The 18,577-nt window shown below is 34.7% G+C and overlaps 1 protein-coding gene across 5 annotated transcripts in view; it reads right to left on the minus strand.

The window, feature by feature from the left end:
• Positions 1 to 2,388: 2,388 nt before the first annotated feature.
• The window catches only part of CGNL1 (cingulin like 1), a 57,996-nt gene continuing 41,807 nt past the window's right edge, over positions 2,389 to 18,577 (minus strand). For 3 of the 5 annotated variants that reach the window (XM_065642003.1, XM_065642004.1, XM_065642001.1), the window contains exons 12-19: positions 18,132 to 18,302; positions 15,730 to 15,891; positions 14,817 to 14,906; positions 9,086 to 9,169; positions 7,172 to 7,296; positions 6,534 to 6,642; positions 5,459 to 5,622; positions 2,389 to 4,882 (exon numbers count right to left, since the gene is read on the minus strand). In XM_065642003.1, coding sequence (XP_065498075.1) covers positions 4,744 to 4,882; positions 5,459 to 5,622; positions 6,534 to 6,642; positions 7,172 to 7,296; positions 9,086 to 9,169; positions 14,817 to 14,906; positions 15,730 to 15,891; positions 18,132 to 18,302 — 1,044 coding nt within the window. In that variant the 3' untranslated portion in view covers positions 2,389 to 4,743. Of the gene's footprint in view, positions 4,883 to 5,458; positions 5,623 to 5,649; positions 5,689 to 6,533; positions 6,643 to 7,171; positions 7,297 to 9,085; positions 9,170 to 14,816; positions 14,907 to 15,729; positions 15,892 to 18,131; positions 18,303 to 18,577 lie in introns of those variants that run through there. The other 2 variants (XM_065642002.1, XM_065642005.1) reach the window with 2 other exon arrangements.

An 18,577-nucleotide genomic window follows, 5' to 3' on the forward strand; every position in this document is an offset into this window, starting at 1 on the left:
AGTTTTCCTACTGGCAACTTGGAGAGTTTAAAATTTAATCATCCACCTGTGCTCAGATTTTAAGTAACTTTTTTTGCCTGTTCTTCTGCTAATGGCATGAAGCTTCAGGATCTGAATAAAACAGCAAATTGTTATTAGAAGTGGAGAAAAGATCAAATGTTCCCTCTTACATAAAACATAGTCTCTGCTGACCTCACATGAGGCTCAGTGGTAGTAACCACTAAAGAGCTGTCACAATGCTACTGAGGTAGGTGAGCCCAATTCACTACTGCACTTGACCTTTTCTGTTGAACTTTACGCCCTTTCTTATTAAGTCTTTCCTTTCTCACTTGTTAAAAGAAAAATCTGTAATACAAAATCCACTTTCTATTCATTTCTATACCTTTTTCTTGATAGCCCAGTGCTCACAAATAAATTTTGAAATAACAATTAAGTTTTCTCCACTATAACATAGTAGGGCCAGAGGGTTAAATATGTGACCTAATCAGCATCTTATGCAAAAAAGAACAAATTATATGTGCTATAAACCCCAGCAATCTCTAAAGAACGTTGCTCTTTCAGCAAAGTCTTCAAACATTTTGCAATGTTACTTGATAACTGCAGTTGGTAGAAATTAAGCAGCTGAAATGTGTAGCTCCACTCATAGGACAGGAAGCTCCAGTAAGCTAAAAAGCATCAACATTTAATTACTGAAATATGCTGTGTGATCCAGAAAAGGCCTAAAAGCTGAAGCTGTTGTACTGTGAAGCTCACTCAGCAAAGCACACAGCTGGCCTGTAAAAAATGAGGAATGCACATGGCTTCTGGAATAATTTAGAAAATCAGCTATGAATCAGAGAAGAATATTTAATCAGGAAAAAGGAAAAAATTAAGAAGAATGAGGATAAATCAGAGGAATATGCAGATTAATCAACAAGTTATAGTCTCATCACCAAAAGACTACATTTTGTGGGGGAAACCTGCCTGGTGATTGAACAATTAATAGCAACTGACACTGCTGAACTAAGAAACTATTTGCATAGTATAGGATTTTCCTTAAATAAAGTGCAGCACAAGGAGGCAGATACAGCAAGCAGATGATGACTCTTACTTTTTCTCTCTCCATGCACGAAAAAGAGGTATGATGTCTGAAAGACCTTAATGCTTTTATGAATAGAGATGCCTTCCAAACTCCAGGGCATTAAAATCCATTATATGTGACTAACATCCTTAGTTTTATTACTTGGACAGTGAGTGAGGAGTCTATGGAGGACAGGAGGATTTTCTTCGCTTGTTTGTTTTACATCTACACATTTTGCACTGTATAGCAATTGCCATTGAAAGATCTTGGAGTACTTGCCAAAGGTTAGTGATATAAAACATCAAAACACACCTATAAAAGTTACCTTGTATTCTCCTACCTACAAAAGTAGGCTCAGAAAACCAAGATCTGCCAGAGTGTAACAGATTAGTGAAAATGCTCAAAATAGAACTTGGATTTGATTCTCAAAACCAGGAATTATAAATGACCATATAAGTCTTCTTAAGGGATGAACTGTCAGGAATTTAATATAGCAATCTTACACAGCTGTTTGAAGAACATGTATATTTAGGCAGAATAAAATTTATAATGGGAAAAAATATTGTTTTTATAGAAAATCTCTCACCACATAAAAATGGTCAAAATCTCAATGGGCTGTGAGAGGCCATTAATCCCAGAGATGACAAAAAGGTCATTGTTCATCATAGATTACTTACACTGAGAGAGAAGCACCCACTTCTTGAGTCATCAGGTTAGGCTTATATCAAAAGTAATTTAGCTTGGGTCTGTTTATGAGATATTATGGTATCATCAAAGAAAACTGAAGGTCTCTACACCTCAGAATTAAAGCCATGTCCCTCTGTAATACACCAGAAACCCTGATGTTTGTACAAACATCTACGGACTGAATGTCTTACTACCATGTTTCTTCACATATTTTCCCTCTTACTTCTTTTTATGGGTCAAGAGCTTCTTCTGAAATTCATTTGTTGATAAAAACAGATTACACAGAAATATCAGGGAAGTTTTTCTAAACTAAACTTTGACTTAAGGTGAGTTTTGATCAAAAACTGCCATGAGATGGAGTGAACAAATCAGACATCCTTGAACTATTAGCAGTGTTTTTTCATGACAGTCAAGACCTAGACCCTACCCTCACCATAGCTAGCATGTCTCAAGAAACACAGCTACCGACTGGTTTGTGAATGAGTTGAAGTACCCTTTTCAGCATCTTAAGATTTTATTTTAGTCATATCATTTGAGAACTCTAAAGAGGAAATGCCATTTCCAAGCCTAAGTGAACAAAGACTAGTTATTTTTATGAAGACACGGGGGGAGGGAGGTCTAATAAGCAAGATCTTTCCCACTAGGAGTCCAGAACAATGTGTCTCCCCTCCTTCTAACTTGTAATAAGTTCAAATGAGAAAAGGAGTCTTCTAGATTTTATATCTGCTACCTGCTTTCCAAGTTACAAAGAAAGTAGCTATCCAAAAAGAGGCAAATGCAGAGACTTGTTTACAGCATCAGTATTTCCCGGATTATTATTTTCTTTTATATTTTAAACACATGCATCTTCCATATAAAATTCAATTGTCATATCAAGCTATGTGCACATACGAAGAACAGAAAGAGCTGACTGACTGTTTATTTTAAGTGAATTTTTCTTTTACAGTTTAGTGTAACCAGAGGTAGATGCAATATTAAGTGATTTTCCTCCAGTAGTTTGAAGTAATAGTCGTCTGTGAACATTAGGACAGAGTACTGGAGGTTGGAATCGGTTGTATAAAGTTAAGCCTACAAAAACATGCAAATGAAACAACAACAAATAAATCACAGCAGGCTATATGATGATTATCAGTACAGTATAGTGCAGATCTTCTTGGAGGAAAGGTTGTTTCTGTGTCATCCAAATAGTAAAGCTAGTACTGCAAAAAATTATATGATATCTGCTACTTGAAAAGATATACAAGGCTCAGAGACAGAGTATTACAACTATGCCATTCATATTATTTCCCATATACCTCAAACCATCAACATCAAATTGAAAGGAATTACACAGCAGAAGAGTCTGTAATCTGCAATGCATGAACATATTTCTGATCCTGCAGGCAGGAGTTTCATTTCATATAATCATATGAAAATGGATATTGCCATTGTCAGGACCTTTGCCTTAACCAAGTCCATCAGCCTCACTTTCAGAGCTGTTAAATTTGTCCTCTTCAGTAGATGCCTTTGTGGGAGTAATGGAAGCTCCCAGCAACTTCAGTTTAAAGTATTTTTTACAATGACATCACACTATTATGCGGCCCATTCAACAACAAAGTGCTCACTAACCTGTAACTGGGGACAAATACTAATAATCAGACAGGACCTAACTATCGTTTCTTAACAAAATTATGTAGTAGTGCCCTTTAGAATTCTAGATTTGCAAAGGAGCAAAAATGGTCTGGTGTAATATAAATTACAAAAAAAAAAAGTAGCAACAAAATGGTAAATGCTTTTAAAATAAAATCTGCAAAGCTTGTTTTTTTTCTGTTAAATTTCCCACAAAGTTTGTTGAACAGGTGGATCACCCAAAATGGAGATACTTCTGTAAACTGAAATACTAATATATGTCTGCATATATGACTAAACACTGCAATACACCACAAATACATGCTGAAGAACAGTTTAGAAAGAAAAAATCAGATTACATGCTTTGTTTCCTTGGTGCAACTTCTTGCCAGGTGCATACAATTTTAGGAACAATTAACAAACAGATTTAAGCATGTACTTAATTCAAAGACCACAAGTAATTTTACAGGAATGAGTGGAATTCCTTAAAGACTTTAAGATAAGCCTGCCCTGATGCCCTCAAACCAGCAGGTCTATAATGTCCTGCCTCTGGCAATATGGAGTCCGTTTCAGGAAATGAAAGATGCCAAGTAATAACTGACCTCATTCTCACCCTCTCCAACTACAAACAGAAAGCTTCTTAAAGGAAGTTTACAAGAAAGCTGTAGGCAATCCTCACTCATGCAGATGTGATGGTCCTTTTAAAGTCAACAGGCAGGATTAACATTTGGTCTCTAATATAGGGAATACCTACAATAAAACTCACACTGGTTTTAAAATGGGAATGTCCTTCCAGGCTCAGGACCTGTGAATCTGCTCTGTAATGCATAAAATGTATTAATTTTGTTTTCTTCTTAGATAAAAACCGAATATAGCATTCAGTATAAATTTAAGTACTTTACATATGAAACTGATTTATATAATATCCAAAACTTTACAAAATAGTACTAGGCAATAAAAAGATCAGATTTAAAATATTTACATTTTATACATAATTTCCCCCTGCTTACGATCATTAAATAATCTGTGTTTTCTTTAATTTTAGGGAAAAGCTTTTAATAACTACAAACTAATTTAGAATTCTTTTCAAATGGCTTTTACTTAAACAGAATTTTAGCAAAATCACATTTCCAACGTGAAACATTATCCCTCTGTTTTCAGTAGCAGTTATATATATCTCTCTCTCTCCATGTTTTATAGCTCTTTTATAATGCAATCCTGTTTTCTATAATAAACAGTGATCTAAATAAGAAAATGGCACAGTATGGATGGAAACATTACATTCCCAGCACTTAAATCCCTTTATGTCATTTGGCTTCTAGAACATCCAGTTTCTTGATAACTTAATTCTTCCAGTACTTTCAAGGAATCAGAGATTCAATACTTATTTAGATTTTTGTGTCATCATCTTTTGAAAAGTTATTTCCTGAAGGTACTTCACAAAGACTGTCACCATCCGTGCTGAAATCATCATCGTCATCATCATCAGAATCAGCCAATACTTTACTTGGTGACTTCTTCAGTCTACTAAAACAAAAATACAGATATCTTTGCTATTAAAATTACACAACTACATGCAGAAAAGCTTAAAATATTGACAGGCAGGTTTTTCATTTTTAAAGGATGTCAAAGAAACTCGTGCTCAAATAGGGTAGTTTATCATGGACTATATCTTACATGAAAGAAATATGCAAGAGAATAAAGATAAATCGATCATATTTTCAGGCACCTCTAACTGAAGTCACAGAGAAGGGAAACTGCGAACTTTGCACACTGAGATGTTAGAAGATGGCTGAGGAAAACTAACCCAAGATAGCTGGAGCAGGAAATTTTTATTACCACCATAAAAGTTTTGAATCCCATGACCTTTTTCCATTTTTTCTTCCCTGCCTTAATGACTTTATTCAGCAGGAGAATTGGAGAACTTTTGCAGAGAAAGGAAATGTGGAAGAGTTTTACAGGTCTGTCTCTTAAATTCTGTCTGCTTATGACAAACTCAAAGTTTGTTAGAGAAGCCCTCAGTTTATGGACTAAAGGAGCAAGAGATCAATCTTGTGATTGGTGGTGTGATGCATAATTGTAAGGTCTGACAAGTCATCTTACCTTAATTCCTTCTTTGCAGCATTAAGCTGTCCTTGCAATTGTTCATTCATGTCTAGCTGCTCTTCCAGTTCTCTCTGGAGTTTCTTTTTAGCACTTTCCAGTCTGTCTATTTCTTCTTCAGCTTCTTCAACTTGACGTTTCATTGCTTTCAAACGCAAACTCAACTGAAATATTTACATGTCAGCTGATTAGAGGACTATTTTAATAAAGGTATTTTATTCTTCCAGCATCTATGAAAGGGAGAATAAAGACACAACTTTGCCAGTGCAGTGACACTGTAATGCTATGCTTCAGAAATATTTGAAAATCAGCATTAGACTTCGAGAAAAGTGATAGGATATAATAATAAGAAAAAACAGCAACAAGCAAACATAGCTTTGGTAGAGTAAGACAGAGCTATGTGACAGCAAGAGCTGGTTATCAATTAGGGAAGACTGGAGCTACTAGTGTGTCTAAGCTAAGCAACTTTACCAGATAGATACTATAAAATACATTTTGAAAATGCACAGGATTTCAAAAGATTGTTCCCTTAACAGACGTTTGAAACAAACTGTTCATTCTCTAGGCAGAACATTAACTATTCGACTCACACACTGAAACAAACCACATTTTAAGCAAGGAATCAACAAAGACCACAGGAATAGTAGAGTACATTGCTATTACAATATCAACTTATGCTTAGTACTTATAGCCTATATTCAACAATAACCAGCTTATTTCTTTAAACAAAACTTTGTGGTAGCAAAACAGAATATATTATTAGTTGGTGTATGTATTTATGGGATTATATGCTGGTGTATATATTTATAGGATCACATATGCTCTGTTATTTGCTTTATTTCTTAAAATAATTACAGTATTGCTTCTGTGTTTCCTTTTCATAATTTTAGAAATGAATAACAAATACTAGATTAAAGAACATGATGACAATGGGAACATGAATTTCACTAAATTTGAGTTCATAAACAAGAAAGTAATCAGTTATCTACCTCTATTCTTCTCCTGTCTTTTATATATGATGAATTATGCTAGTAGGATTAATATCAGATATTTGCATATTAGTCTTTCCCTCTACCTGGTCCTTTTGATCAGTCAATGAGAGATGTTCATCATCTACTTGCAACATTAACTCCTTCACTTTTCTCTCAAGTCTGCGGTTACTCAGTTGGAAATTAGCTCTATCCCTAGAAAAAATAAACAAAAGACAGGCTTGTAAAAAAAGAAACTGAAATACTTCCAATCATGCTGACATAATTCCTTAGCAATCTTGTAAGAATTCAATAAATACTAATGGCCTCTGCTTTGATTTACCGATTCCATGCAACATATTAAGAAATTTGTTCAAAAGCATGAACCGCTAAGGGGAATTTCTTCCGGCTCCAGAGCAACTCTTAGAAAAAAAAATACATTCCTCCAAGATTAAACAATGAAGTGAACAGGAAAACAGAAGCGTTAAAGTATAGTTAATATTTCTAAGACTGTTACTGATAGTAGACATTAACGTTAGCACTGTGCCAAGTTTAATTTATAAGGCAACTTCTAGTGTGCTTTCAGTCAAAAAGGAAATTTGCAATAGTTGTATGAAACAGTAACCATTTAATTAGGTGAGAAAAAAATAATCAAGTTAATTGTATCTGAGACTTAAATATTAGCAAGAGGCCATATTAACAAACATAAACATGCATGTTTTGATCTTAACATAACTAGTTTCACCTCTCTTCATTTTCAAGTCGTTCTTCTAGCTCTGTGATCCTTGCTTCCATTTGAGCAACAAGACCCTCTTTACTGGATCGGTAAGAACCTTCCAGGTGAAGGATTCGGCTCTTCAAGTCTTTGTTCTATAGTTAGAACATACTTAATTACTGTATACATGCTCATATTAACAATTATTACCTTAACACAAAATAAATTTCTCCAGGCAAACATAAGGTCATCAGTATCTTTTAAATTTAGTAAATATGGAAGAAGAGAGTCAGTGACAGTTTAGTACAAACAAATCTTCTATTACTGTGCTTTATTTAAAATAATTTAGTGTTTAACAGGAGTTGAAGTTTTAGGCTTAAATGGACCCTTGAACTTCAGACAGCATTTTTTAATAAGTCAAAATTTGTCAAATAGCCTTGGATCTGTCTTACTCTCCACACAATTCTTTTGTCGAATTCTGTATCCTTCCCCTGTAACTCACTAGTGTACAGCTAAAACAAGTAGACAAAGAAATTACTTGCATCCAATATCACTTTATGAACGCTGTTATTGCGGGGTTTCCCTCCTCCCTTTTCTTAACTATCCAATACTACTCCTACTACATAAATAGTTTGAAAAGCTTTGCAAGCTGCATTATTTATAAAAACAGACTTCTTGCTCAGATATACAGTTTAATTTTTAAGAGGCTAGGTAGTTTGGGTTTTCAATGGGGACCTAATGATGAAGTTGCCAGAAAAAACATGAGGAACAGAAAATAAAGCTCTTTGTTACAAACTTCAAACCATGATATCGAATCATAAATAGTAAAAAAGCTATGATAGAAAAGTCAGAACTCAAGTACAAGCATACACATCGGATATACCAGTAGGTGGCATTCTTTATTCTCAAACAATTAAGATGGGATTAATTTCATGCCATCTAAGGCACTAAATTAGGTGTCTGGTATAAATATGTTCTCATTACAATTTGTTTTATGTTCTTGAGACTGTCAATAATACTATGACTTGTTAAGATAGCTTTCCTCTGCATCTCAGTTAGGGGTGATGATAGTAATCTTGCTTTCAGAGAGCACTGAGCTGCAGAATAAAATGCTGCAAAAAGCTAGAAAGTATTTTTAATGTACTTTCCACCACAGATATTGAAGCATATGAATCATATTCCTTTCTAGAAAACAGAGAGTAGAAGTTCTCTATCAAATCTGTATCTTTTCTTTCAGAGGCATGTCATTTTTTCACTTGTTAGCTCCTGTAGAAGAAAATAACTCAATGAAAATCACTTGAAAAAAAAAATCACTAAAATTGCTTGAAATTGTGATCTACCTTCAGCAATGTTCCTAAAGTACTGCTAAGACTTTGAAGAACAGCTCCTTCAAAAGTGGTCAAAGGATTTACAGCTAAACTGGATAACAGTGTCTTTGATATTCTATAGTCTTCCGTATAAGTGCTTTTTAAAAGTTTCTGTGTTGATATTCAGTTTTATTCTAAAACAAGTGTACCATATCAGCTGTCACCTTTCTTATTTTTAATGTCTTCGATCCTCAAACATATAGACAGAATTGTGTGGTAGAGAGATGCCTGCACTCACTACAACAAAAATATCTTCTTATATTATATAAACGGATGTATGCATGGTATGAATGTTTAGTATATGAAATATATAAACTATGACAAACCTCAAGCTAGAATGGGGGGCTATAGAAATAAAAAATACTAAGAGAAGACTTAATTCAAGAATATAATAGTTTGAGTATAAATATTCAGATACTCATGGTTTTTAATCTATTCTTCCTAACACATACTACCAGCAGCACACTATGGTAGGATAGTGCCAGCTACCAAATACTTTGTTCCTTACATGTTTATTTGAATTTCCTAATGAAGGCAAATACCAAGACTGCCAAGATGATATGCCAGCCATAATTACCTGTCTTTCCAATGAAATCTTGTCACACTCCAAATCTTGCTTTATAGCTCTTTCCTGAAGTAACTCCGTCCTCATTTGTTCAATCTATTATAGAAAGAAAAGATTAAAAAATTAATAAAAGATTTAATTTACATCTATCTATATGATACTGTGTGTGTGTGTGTATATATATATACACGCACATACACATAAAGCATTTATACCTACACAATGAGAAAAAATTTGCTCTTTCTTAGAACTCAAGACATACGCATGATTTCAGATGAAGTTTACAATTACAATCTTGAACACTTTCAGAAGCCCATGTTATTCCCAGTGTTTATTGTAGGCATTTTCCAATCACACTGGGCATTGCCGATGTTCAGTACATATATTCTGTAGCAGGGAACTGCACTCTAAAATGTTGCATGCGACACACCATGTGGCAGGGAACTGAGTTATGGACCATCACATCATTCTTCGAACACCTTCTACAATTGTTTTCTTCATACTTATGTCTGAAGCTCTGAAATGGCACCTTACCTTTAAGCTGCTCACTAGTCTACTTTAAAGTTTCATTTTATTAAACACAAACTAGTAACTGCAGAGAAGTGCCTAGAACTCGAGACATTCTACAGACAATTACAGTTCTTTATGTCTGTGAAAATAGTAAAAGCTCTTTTTCAACAGACTCTGATGCATACTGGGTATGAACATTGCTCCACTCCTCCAGTCAATTTTATGTCTATCATACCAGGAGAGCACTGACTTCTGGATTTGGGGAGGAGGTGGTTTTTGCTTGTTTCATTAAAACACAATTTTTTCTGTAGTTTCTGGAAATATTTCAGTTGCATATTCAATAACCAAAAGGAAATTATATTCTCCATAAGTAAGATGTTAAAAAACTACCTGATTAATACAGAATCAAGACAAGAATACAGAATTATTTTGTTTTTTCTCCCTATTGGACTTGACTGGAAGAAAAGAAATAAAATTCTGAGGATCGAAGAGAAACTAAACTGCCTAACAGCTGCTACTGAAACTTTGGGGCTGAAGAAAAAAGTTTCTAGTGCCCAGATAGCTTTCCTGCCTCTCATTCCTGCTGAGAATGCCCTCAAGTCTTTACAAATGCCTTTCCAGGCACAGGTAATGTTACCACAGCATTTGTGCTATTCCCTGCACAATGTTTACTATGATGAATATCACCTGGGGAACACAGTGAACCTCTATGCCAATTATTGTACCTGCAAAAAGACTGACAAAGGTTTCAGTGGTCACAGCATTCTTCCCTGCTTTACAACAGTTACACATGGACTGGCATAAATGCACCATCACAGCTAAGCAGCTCTAAGTTACAGATTTATCTCACTAAAGGTATTTCAAAAGCCACTGGGAATTCTTGCATACAAAAAATACAAAAGCAACGCTAAGAATGTGAAGGTTAAACAAGTACTGCACATGAAATTTTACCTTAGGCCTTTTTTTTTTTACCAGATTGTAATATTAAATGATATATTTTTAGTTAATCACGTGTTTAAAAGAAGTCATTTACACGGTTTCTGTAGCTTTGAAATGAATATATGAATACAAACAATGGCAGCAATGCATGCAGTTGCATATGTTATGTCACAGTATGGTTTCAGAACAGTAGAAGGCATTCCTGAAACCTAAGGTCATAACAGTTACTGCACTATAAATGTTAGCATGTGGCTGTGTTCTCAACAGCTGGGTAATTTCCTAAAAGCTCTCATTGTCACATAGAAACCTAATAATAATAATAATAATAATGGTGGTTTATATGTTATATAGTAAAATACAATTTCATATATAAAAAATTGAATCACTCGTATACAATAGCTGCATTTATTCATGAAATATATGAAAAAGTTATAATGTGAGGATTACATAGAATTTATTCCACTGTAATTGCTTTAGCCATGAAGATAGACATAAAAAAAACAAGCAAAATTTGTAGTAAAATGAACAACTAATTAAAAATGCAACTGTGAACTGAAGAAAGGGGTTTTGTTTTATGTAGGAACTTGCTTAATGGACCACTCTGAGGTTCTACTGTGCTCTTACTGTGCTCAAAGGCTGTGACAAATTTGTGCAACCTTCCCAAGATCTCACATTAGGGAAATATTTAGAGGACAATTATCGTATTTCCAAGATGACTGCCACTGTTGTTGGACATCTCATGGTAAAAGCAGCCTCACAGAAAAACAGTGGGAGAGAGAAAAAGTACTGTATCTGATTAGGATCAGGAAGCTACATGCAAATATATACAAGTTTGTAAAAAGAGAAGGGCGGCAGGACACAGTTCTTGCTGAGGGAGGTGGAAACTGTTTTCACTTATCTCCTTGCACTGTTCATTAGTAAACACGTAATTAGTATGCACAAAGGAAAAAAGCAGTTGTCTGCCAAAATGTGCACAAACTTTTCACAGCAGTTAGATAGGCTCTGGGTATGTACCATGTGGGGCTTTGTGCTTCACATTCTACCTTTCCTATATCTAATACATTCTGTTAAAACAATAAACCATTTCTGCAGCTTAAGGCAACAGTTATCACAGTTGGATCTGAAGAATGTTAAAGACAAAGAATTGAGAAAAGCAATAGTATCAGGTTTTACAAAGGTTTATTAGACACAACAGTTCTTTGTGCCAGGTTTAGGATTAGAAGCAGCTGTTGAGTTCATTATGAGTGAATGTAATTTGAGTTCTAATAATATTTTAGATGCTATCACCATTGCTTACCATCTCGCACTAGGTTCACAGCCTATGTTACTTTTTAATATCTAAGCGGGGGGCGGGGGGAAGAAATCCATCTACACAGTTCTCAAGTATGTGACCAAAACCCCCTATGTTTAGCAAACAAACAAGCTAAAGCCAAGCAAACTCCTTTGATCCTTCATAACTGAAAAGCAACCTTCATGTCCACATTTTCATTTGTCTGCTTCCCACAGCTGGTGCCAGCTAAAGAGCAGGTATACAGCTGGCCATTGGGAACACTTCACCAAAAGGAAGTGAATGACGTGGTCAGTACAATTTTTCCGTTCTGTATTTATTCTAAAGTTGTCATGGAAACTAACTAGTCCATTTTTCACACTTACTGCAAACAATTCTGAAGTCAACAGACTCGTTTGCATTTTCACAGAAGACAAGAATTTATGAGGGTATCTTAAGTATTTTTCAATTATGTTTGCAAAAACAAAATGGCAAGAGGTACTTCATTTCACTTGTTTGTAGGAAGAAAGCCCATCATGTAATAAAATGTGCCCTGTCCTTGCTGACTTTAGACGCAAAAGGGCAGCCGAGTGCTCCAGCTTTCTCTGTGTGTCTGCGCGTGTGTGTGTTTGTTGACCATTTTTCTCTTTCTGCAGTTGCTAATACCTTATTGTTTAAAAACTGATAGAATATGATCCGCCTTTCCCTCTAATATTTCTTATTATTTCTACTTCCTTGTGGTATTTCTGGAGAACGAGATAGGGAAGATGAGAACAGTGTCCAATGCAGCAATTCCCAGATTCAAAAGGGTGTTTAAATTAAAAAGGATAACATTGGCACATTTCATGGCAAATGAAATGTTTATTCAAACATTTAGCTTTATATAAAATAGAAACCATTGTTTCAATTTGTTTTTACTAGAATGTCGAGTATTATAGTTCATTATCAGTATATTAAAATAACACGTTTATAATAAAAAAAATTACAGAAATACAGATATTACCAAAACAAATCCATTATGATTTCTCATGTCATTATAAATGCTTAGCAGACCCTGAAATACTTTAGTAATTTGACTACTTAGTCATTCTGGCATGAAATCAAAACAAAGCAAGCTCTGTAACTCATGTGTGAAATGAGGAACTCCAGACCTCAAAATAAACACGTCTTTTACCCATTATGTAACATTTTGGTCACCCATCTGTATTTTAGGTTTCCATTCAGTTAGCAAATTAACTTGCCATAATACCCACTGGTGCGGCTATGACTAAGGTTCTTTTATCCCAGGCTTACAACACAGGGATAGGAAGCCTTTAATACTGGAGTCTAAGTCAACAATAGCATTGACCCCACATTATTATGGGTCCTTTACATTCTATTTCACTCACTGACTCAGAGTCTGTACAATATCAATGGAATAAGAGCAAAAAGACTATATGGCGATCAAACAAAATCTCAGTAACCTGAGTCCCAACAACATAGTAATGGTGCCTTGCTGTTTGAAGGATGCGTGAGCAAAGCTGAGCTCTAACTAGCTTTAAAACTCTCCAGCTGTCTGAGAATATAGAATTTCATTGAAAAGACAGAGAAACTAAGATTTTGCTTTCTGTTCTCCCTCTGAAATGAAAGCTATTGGAAAGAATGTCAGCAATTCTTGTTTTCCGAAGAAAGATAAACGAAAGCAGAACAGACTACTGTGGATTGTACCTCAATGGACTTGTAGGAAATTACTAATGAGGTACAGTACTTAATGTAAAGCTACAGTAGTAGACATGCTGTAATGAGTTAGGCATCAGTTTTGCATCTTTCAGAATGTAAAACTAAGGCAAAGAACATTGTCTAGGCTGTGATATTCTAAGACAGCCACGTCACCGTATTTCTTTCCATGAACTTATCAAAAACTTGCATAATACCAACTACTCGACCATCGATGCTCTTGTTACTTTTTCAGTCATCCGGCCTTATTCTCTACTTTTATGGTTTATTGTAAGTCTTTGTTACAGAACTTATAATTTCATACATCAGTTCTTTCAGAAATCTTTAATAATATTATTAAGGCCTCTTTCTTCAGAACTATCAACTCCTAATTCTCTTAGATTTGATGATTTCCAGCTCAATGGTCTAATTTCCTTTAGCCAGACTCCACTTCTTCCCACCTGAACATTCACTGGCCTTACTGAAGACAGAGGCAAAATACTCATTTATTTCAGGAGGCATACCTAGATTACTTTTTATCTTGATTGATACCTCATCACAAGTTTCCACAACTTCTTTCTTCCACTTATAGAGTCAAGAACCTTTTTGTTACTTGTTTGAATTACTATGATCGGTCTTACCTAGCTTGGCAAATCTCACTTTATCTTTACATTTTCTACCCCATGAGACACATTAATAAATCCTTCTTCCCCTCTTTCTGGGCTATCACATAACACTTCTGGAACTAGTGACTGATACTTTCACGTGGAAAAAGCCTTCCAACTGTCTTATCTTTGATATACCTTAATCAGTTTTTATACTTGTAATGAAAATAAAGGTTCCTCTCTGCTGAAACCGGCCAGCATCTTCACTTCAGCTGACTTCACTAATTAATTCCACAATTTCCTAAGCTCCTCCTTCTTCAAAATCAAGACTCTATTATGCTGGGCTAGTTTTCAGTAAGGTTAAAAAATTGTGATCTTTCAGTCTAAGAGACTTTCTACAACCAGACTTTCTCTGATAGCCTCCCCATCTAAAACTAAGTCTAAAATAGCATTATCTCTGCATGCATCGATGATTATGTGAAGCTCACTGCAATCTGTGTCAGTTTTCCAGTTAGGAAAACAGGAAAAAATGCTCTGTGATGACATGGAGGAGCATATTTAATCATGTTTGTGAACCTGTTGTTTGGGTTTTTTTTATTTACATACTCTGCTTAAGTATAGAATATAAACACTATTGCTAATCATTATTTAGTTAATCAATATTGGTTTTAATCCTAATAACACTTTTTCCTGATCATTATATAAGTCAGAAAACTTGTTCAAGTACCTGCTCTCTGCATCTACTGATCCTCTCAGACAGCAAATCTGAATTAGTCTTTTCTTCATCAAGCTCAAGTTCCAGGTGAGACAACTTGTCCTAAGTGGAACAAAGAAAAGTAATTTCAACATACTACTTTCCCATTCTCTTCAGATTGCTACCAGAGTATTTGTTCTCAAACTTCAAGGACTTAAACTGTCTGAATGACTAGGCTTGAAAAGTGAAATGCCTCTGAAAACACATACAGAATCTAGAAAGAGAGATGGCAGGTAGATAAGCCTTTAAAGTTAATTTGTTTGTCTGACAGAAGTAAAAGAGAAGTTTCATTTCCTTTTTTAATCACTCCCACCATTTTCAAGAAAATAAGGGAAATTCTGTAATGTTTCTAGAGACTGTTTTTAGAATGTCTAAGTAACATGATATACTTGGAAGACAAATTCATTTTTATATGAGTACAATGGTATAAAAGTGTTTGTTCATGAAAGTCAAATGACAGCTTGATTGAACTGAACAGTTATGAAGCTAATCCTGTAACAACATAGTTAGAATAACAATGTTATTTAGGTTCCTGAAATGAATCAATATTAGATGCTAAACAGAACTTACACTTCTAAACACTTTTGAAGTTCTGAGTGACGGGCCTATGAATGAAAATAATACAATTTTGCCTGACAAGCTCTAGAGAAAATTAATTTAAAAGTTAATTAAAATGATGAAAGAACAACTGCAATTTAGAACACATCATGACAACAGATATGCTAACAGATCACCTTTAGAATATACCAGAATAATTCCTGCAGTAGTACTACATGGATTTTCAACATGAAGTTATTTTGTTTCTTCCCACACAGAATATATGTGAAATACCAAAATTATTTTAATCAGTTTTAATAAGATACCAACCCTTAAAAATATCTTTTACCTCCATTAGTTTGATTTGTCTTGCACGATCATCTTTTAAGTGGTTTTTGGCTTCAAGCTCATACTCCAAGCCTTTCACAGTCTGTTCTAGCAGCTGAGTTTTTGTTATTGCCTCATCCTGAGCTCTCTGGTGGTCCCTCAAGTTTTCTTCCATGAGGCGCATCTAAAACAACAAGATTATGGTAATACACTTTATACTGTGCTTTCTATAGACAAGTGATGTCACTAAGGGGACTGACTGCATGACAGATCTGGAAGTGTGACAAGGAATTGCACTCAGTTATGTGCTCTTCACAGAAATTTCTGGTTTATCCACAAGATGGCACCAAGAAAATAAACTTGGATTAAATATCAGACCTAAAGAGATGCTTCAAACTACAGGTTTCACACTGACAATTACATATAGTGGGGGGGGAGGTTTGTTTATTTCTTTTTACCCAATTACAGCAAGCCAAAGTTTTTACAATTTTCTAAATGGTTATATCTTTGGAACTTTTGCAATATTACTCCCTTCCTTTTCAGACTACCAATGCTTTACCTTTTAAATAATTATGTAGTTTATATGTCTGAGGTGCTTTGATGACAGAATTTTACCAATTGTATAATTGATAACATATATATATAAAAGTATAAATTTAGATATAGTAAGGCTATCTGCTGAGGACAAAAGCTTGTTATTCTAACAACAGCGTATACTCAATAAAATTATCTAAAACCTTCACAGTACTTAAAAAAAATATATATATATATAAGTAGTGAAAGGGGTTTTAGGTGACACTGTGACCATTCCTTATACTTCTAACACATATTTAATATATGATTTTTTAAAAATTCAACGTACAGTCTTCCATATTATTCCTCTGTTTAGTTAAGTGCTTATTTCAGTGATGAAACTAAAATAATGTATTAGTGACTGTTTACAGGGTTTGCTATCTACTGCTAAGTCCTGACAATAAAACGCTGGACATCTGCATGACTTGGTGAACAGCTAGGTAAGGGAGAGATCTGTATATTAACAGCATTTCATAAGCATTAAATGTTTTGGAATGACATCGGACTGCCAGCTTTCAAGGCTGCTATCTTTCACGTAACCAGACAGAACTTCCATCGGGCATAGCAATGAAGAACTCCCATACTGCCTTGCAAGACGCTTTCATAATTTTTCTGCTAGAACAAAAAGATGATACTCACGTTGCCATGATCACTACAATTCTTGGCTTTTGATGAGACTCTCAGAAAGAATGTTTTGCGTACTATGACACCTACCCAAGAGGATTTTGACAGACAACAGACTCTTTCATGTTGAATGGAAGGACTATCTATTTGTACTTCTTAAACACAAAAGAGGAAGAGATAATGAAGACTTTCAATTATCCAGAATATTTAATCTCTATAGAAAGTCTGCTGTTTCACCTGCCTATCCTATATTTTCAGATTTTGTTTCCTCTTTGCAGTTAGTTGCCGTACCACATTTCTAAGGCCCGAGGATATTAAATATTACCTCACAGAGATGTAGAATTCCACCACCAGTAATATTTTGTCCTTTCTATAGTGGTTAGATTATCCTTTTGTCAAATAACAAAGGTTTATTTTGTTCTGAAATTTCTCTTTGTTTTGTAGTTGTAATAGACAACACTAGAAGTAATTTTCATAGTAACTGTAAACACTGTGTATACATATTTACATACACACACACGTTTTATTTAGGCTGTCTATTCTAATTTAACCAACTTAAAAGCCATTTTCTCAATATCACAGTTTTATCTTTCACATTTCATAACGAGTCTTCATCCCTTTACAAAGGCTCTGCATCCCTGAATGGAATAAATACAGAAGGAAGACAGAATAATATATAGGAACTATACTTTCTTCTATTGCTGTTCTTTTAAATTGAATTTAAAACAAGTTTGTTAACGGGAGAGAGCAACATAAGAGAAGTTCTGAAGTGGAAATTCAAAGTATTAAAATATTCCACATAACAGAAAAGTGTATTCTCATAGCTTTTCCAATTGCAGAACAAGTATATGCAGATCTTTAACAGACTGGATTGCCTTTATGGCAAAATTTACATTCTAAGAGGCAGACATTTGGTTGCAGACAACTTTGTCATTTAAATCTGCAACTTTGCTCATACGAAGGAAGAGGAGAATGTATGTCAAATTCTTTAGAAATGGAATTTGGGTTTTTTTTTGGTCCTATATAACCACTGGTTCTTTTTTTTTCCTAATTCAAAAATATTTCCACATTCTCAATTCCTTCAGTAGCAGGCATTAAAAGAGCAGCAGATCATCAATGGAGTCCTTGTCATATAACTTAAGATATATTTAATTGTCAAACACTGCATTTATCTGTCAGAAACAGGAAACTCCATTAGAATTTGTTACTGAACTTATGAGTCATTACCTCTTCTTGCATTCGCATGGTTGTCAAGCGCCATTTTTCTACCTCAAGATTTTTTTCTTTTAATTGTCTCTGCACATCTGCAAGTTCCCTGCGATTTTTCTCCTTGTATTCATCAAGCTGGTTCTGAAGCTCCAGAGTCGATGTTCTTGAGACTTCTACCATTTCAGACATCTGGGAAAAAAGTGCATATAATTTTTTTCCTAAAACAGTGCTACAGAAGGTTCTGTCATGCTTAATACATCAAAAGGTTTTTTCCTCCAGCTTTGATACTCAACTCGGTATTTTCAAATGGAAAATTTATCAAACATGTTCCCAAACAAATGAATTTCTATGCAGAAGTGTGAGAACATGAAACAGTAAGGTTATTTACTAATAGTATGTGACAGGGCTCTTCTCTTTGTGTCTGTCAGCAGTTCTTCCAGCTGACTGATGTAATGAACTGCACA

Source organism: Caloenas nicobarica, chromosome 10 (genome assembly GCF_036013445.1).
Source record: "Caloenas nicobarica isolate bCalNic1 chromosome 10, bCalNic1.hap1, whole genome shotgun sequence".
NCBI lineage: Eukaryota > Metazoa > Chordata > Aves > Columbiformes > Columbidae > Caloenas > Caloenas nicobarica.